A 3,994-nucleotide genomic window follows, 5' to 3' on the forward strand; every position below is an offset into this window, starting at 1 on the left:
TCACCATATGTCATATGACATAAGGGATTTGTCTCTTTAAGGGGCGTTACAAAGGAAATATTTCACAAAGTGAAACATGAGAAGTGTGAAATTTGAAACTGATACAATTTGCATATACTACACTTCTACGTGTGTGATCTGGTCTGCTATTGGTTAGCAAGATATGTGTGTATGTTTCCATTCTGAAGCTACACTGTTTCCACTTGAATGAATGCCAGGCAGCTTTATAAAAGGGGAAGCACAGAAAATCCTTGTTAAAAGCTGCAGTATTGCAACCTGGTCTTCATCCTGAGAGCTCTGGAGCCATGATCTCACAGTCGTTTGATTGCACATTCTTTGTGATAGCATGCATCTTTTTCAAATGCTGCTTTGCTTTTGACAAGGGTATTGAACAAACTAAAAATGATGCTACAGAAATATTCTACAATCGAAAGGTACTACAACATGATAGTCCAAGCAATTTAACATTAAATCAGGCAAGGAATGGAGGACGACAACCTAACCCATCAGATTTGAGTCGTAATGGTATGTTTTATATGTTTTCAGGAATACTCTATTGGTTTCAAAGGTTTTTTTTCTGTTTTAGCTTTGTCTAAGTAATAGAATGATATTGTTAGATGCATTAAGTTACAGAACTTGATTTTTCCATAAATTAACAGCTTATGTTATCACTTAAAAGTACAAAGTTGAATGCTTATATAATGTAATTTATTGATATAAGGATATAGTATAAGTAAACAACTTCATATGTTCAGGTTATGTAATATAACAAAAGCTCATGATTCAGTAAAGTAAAATTGAAAAGAAAGGATTTTTAAAAATTATTGAATGAGAACTAAGCATAGATGCACCAAGGCAGTGCATGAAAATGTAATCACAGCTATGGTAGTATATAATGTACAGATAATTCCACGAGATAATAATTTCAATTCCTTCTGTGATTCTAAAATTATTAATCACAATAATTATTTTTATCTTGAGTTCAATCAAACTGAACCTGCTTTTGGGCAGGTTTCTGAGAAGTAGACATGCATTCTGATCGATGCAAGACGGTTTCAAGTAGCATTTGAACGTTCAGCTAGTTTTCAGTTACAGTTACTAGGATTACATGTGCTATCATGTCAGCTAAACTTTAAATCAATCTATCTTTGCATTACCTTCAAAGGAACCGACAGCAAATATATGGGATTTCTGACGCAGCAGTCAGCAGAATTTCAGTGAATTCCTTCCAAAGTGAATATTAGGAATTAGCTTTTATTGTCACATGTACTCAAGTATAGGTATTCAGGGGTATAGTGAAAAATGTACAAATTCTTATTAATGTATCAGTATAAACCAAATGTAAAAGATCAATTGCTCAATTTATCAACATAGCCTTCTAAATTTACTTGCTTAATTTTCCAATGATATGTATCTTTATTAAGGCATGCCACATTTTACGTCTGTACTTAAAGACAATTGCCAAGACTCATGCAACACACATTGGATGAATGAAAATCAGAATCAGTAAAATAAATAAAATATACTTATTGTTCAAGTATTTTCTTTTGTATCTTAAGGTTTCAAAGTGAAAAGAGCTCAGAAAATAACAGACAAAATAATTGGCAAGTCCAACCGATCACTGTTCACTCCATATTCTGAAAATCAATTAAAGGTTTCACGGCTATTTGGTTACAAGCCGGTCTAGGATAGTAGAAGCATTTAATGAAAAATATGTCTTTGTACTTTTAAAAGGGCTCCCATTTATAGTAGAACAGATTTTTAAGCACTTTTGCTGTAGCTGTGAGAAAGCTATAAGTTTAGAATAGGTTTGATACTGAGGAAAGATGTCTTGAGTTTTAACGAGCAACATTTGCCAGAAAAAAGTACAGTTCAAGAAAAAATTATGAATATTTGCAAGCAACACTGATTTTTTTGTAGTTAATGTTTATAGAAACTCTTAGAATTGAATTTTGTTTTGAGGTTTATAATAAAAGTGATTTCAATGTAAACTACAATGTGTTCTCTTTGAAACGTAGATCGATCTCAAGTTGGCTGTCGTGAGCTTAGATCAACCAAGTACATTTCTGATGGCTTGTGTACTAGTATTAATCCAGTGAAGGAGTTAGTGTGTGCTGGGGAGTGCTTACCTGTGCCTGTTCTTCCCAACTGGATTGGAGGTTATGGTCGAAAATACTGGAGCAGGAGGAATGCACAAGAGTGGCGCTGTGTGACAGACAAGACTCGTACTGAGAGGATTCAGCTTCAGTGCCAGAATGGTGGGACACGAACCTACAAAATCACAGTAGTTATTTCATGCAAGTGCAAGAGATACACACGACGGCACAATGAATCAAGCAATACCAATATTGAGGAGGCACTGCCCACAAACAAGAGAAGATTCCGAGGCAAAAAAAGATCCCGGAAGATTCAGCAAGAGGAGACCAAGCATAAAGCAAATTGGCATGAAGTGGAAGAGAAACAGTGATTTTCCTTGTTGCCATACGAACTGTACTGCGCAAAAGTGGGCTTCCTTTGTTCGTGTTCTGCATTTATTGAAATAAGCTTACTCCATATGTGTTAGGTATCATTAATTAAAGAAGAAGTAAAATTATGGTCCATCAGATGCGTATAATTGATCAGGACTCCTGGATTAAAACATATATACTCAGGAACCTGGCTACATTAATGTTTTCAATAGCATTCCTTACCGTGCACCTTTTGCTTAAATATAACTTCAAAGAAAAGACATTGACACCACTTTCAAATGCGTAATAGAACAAAAGTACAATAAATGGCTGTAGAACAATTAAGTTATTCAACAATGATTAAAATTATTACAGTTTCCCACTGGTTGAATAAATCAAACTAAGAATTATTTTGTTTCCAATAATTCTGTTGAATTGCATTTTCATCAGATAAATTGGTGACAATTTATGTATATAGATATTTTTGGATAAAGATCTAATCTGCATGGGATACCATATAAGAAATTAAATATGTTGACCTCAAACATTTCTAAATGTACATTTATCTTTAATGCAATAGATAGTGTGAAGTAAATACATCTGATCAGTGATATTGGTTCAACTTATTCAAGCCACACCTTCTCAATAGAAAGTTGTACTCATTTCTGTTCGCTCTGTTGAAATAAAGTCCATTAGTATCAAAACTATCAAGCCCTCAACTCTTAATGAAAAAATATCCAAAGGTTCATTTAATGGATGGGATCTATGAAACATGACACTTATTAAATCTGATGACAAGATCTTTATTTCAGCCTTTGAAAGAACATTTGTTGTCTATTTATTTTTTTCAATGTAGATATTTAATAAACAGTTTCATTTGGCTTTAGAAAATTACTCAGCATAAGTTTTTATTTCTGGTTTTATTATGTGTCTGCAAGTATTTTCAGGTTCTGCATTAGGAGACCAGAACAAAAATGCAAATAACAATGTACATTTTGTACAGCTAATAGCATTTTGGCTCTTCAAATTTTCCAGCTTTATTTTGTGCTTTTTTTTTGCTGCAGAGTTTGAAGAGTATGAGAAACTCTAAACTTAGCTTTACTTAAATAATAAATGGAATGCAAAAGATTATCTTCTGTAGACATCCACTAGTCTGGTTTTTTTGTCTTTTAATGTCTTCCACAGAGTAATGTACATTTTCACAAGAGTAAAATTATAGAAAATAAATCAGTGAAGTCACAGCTTCTCTGTCTATTTCATGTATCCATTAATTTGTTGCAATTATATGTACCAGGGATCATCTCAATTCCATCTGGTTTATATGAGCTATTGGCAATTCACAACAAGATGGGTGAAATTTTCAGCTCCTGGGGCTGAACTTTCAGATCATGCTGCGGTAAGAATAGAGGCAGGAGGGGAATAAAAATACCAGCTGAGGCTCTCTTTCCAGTATCCTAATGCCATTCCCAGTATAGGTGATCTTCACTAGGACTAGTGGAGGTCGAGCCCAGAATCTGACCTGACCAAAAAGGCCAATTACGAGAATT

At 33.9% G+C, this 3,994-nt stretch overlaps 1 protein-coding gene across 1 annotated transcript; it reads left to right on the forward strand.

Annotated features, from left to right (window-relative positions):
• Positions 1-204: 204 nt before the first annotated feature.
• Positions 205-3,686, forward strand: sostdc1a (sclerostin domain containing 1a). The gene is made up of 2 exons (XM_043689824.1): positions 205-525; positions 2,019-3,686. The coding sequence occupies exons 1-2, from the start codon at positions 306-308 to the stop codon at positions 2,465-2,467; spliced, it is 669 nt and encodes a 222-aa protein (XP_043545759.1). The 5' UTR covers positions 205-305; the 3' UTR covers positions 2,468-3,686.
• The last annotated feature ends 308 nt before the right edge of the window (positions 3,687-3,994 follow it).

This window comes from Chiloscyllium plagiosum, chromosome 5 (assembly GCF_004010195.1).
Source record: "Chiloscyllium plagiosum isolate BGI_BamShark_2017 chromosome 5, ASM401019v2, whole genome shotgun sequence".
In the NCBI taxonomy this organism is placed as follows: domain Eukaryota; kingdom Metazoa; phylum Chordata; class Chondrichthyes; order Orectolobiformes; family Hemiscylliidae; genus Chiloscyllium; species Chiloscyllium plagiosum.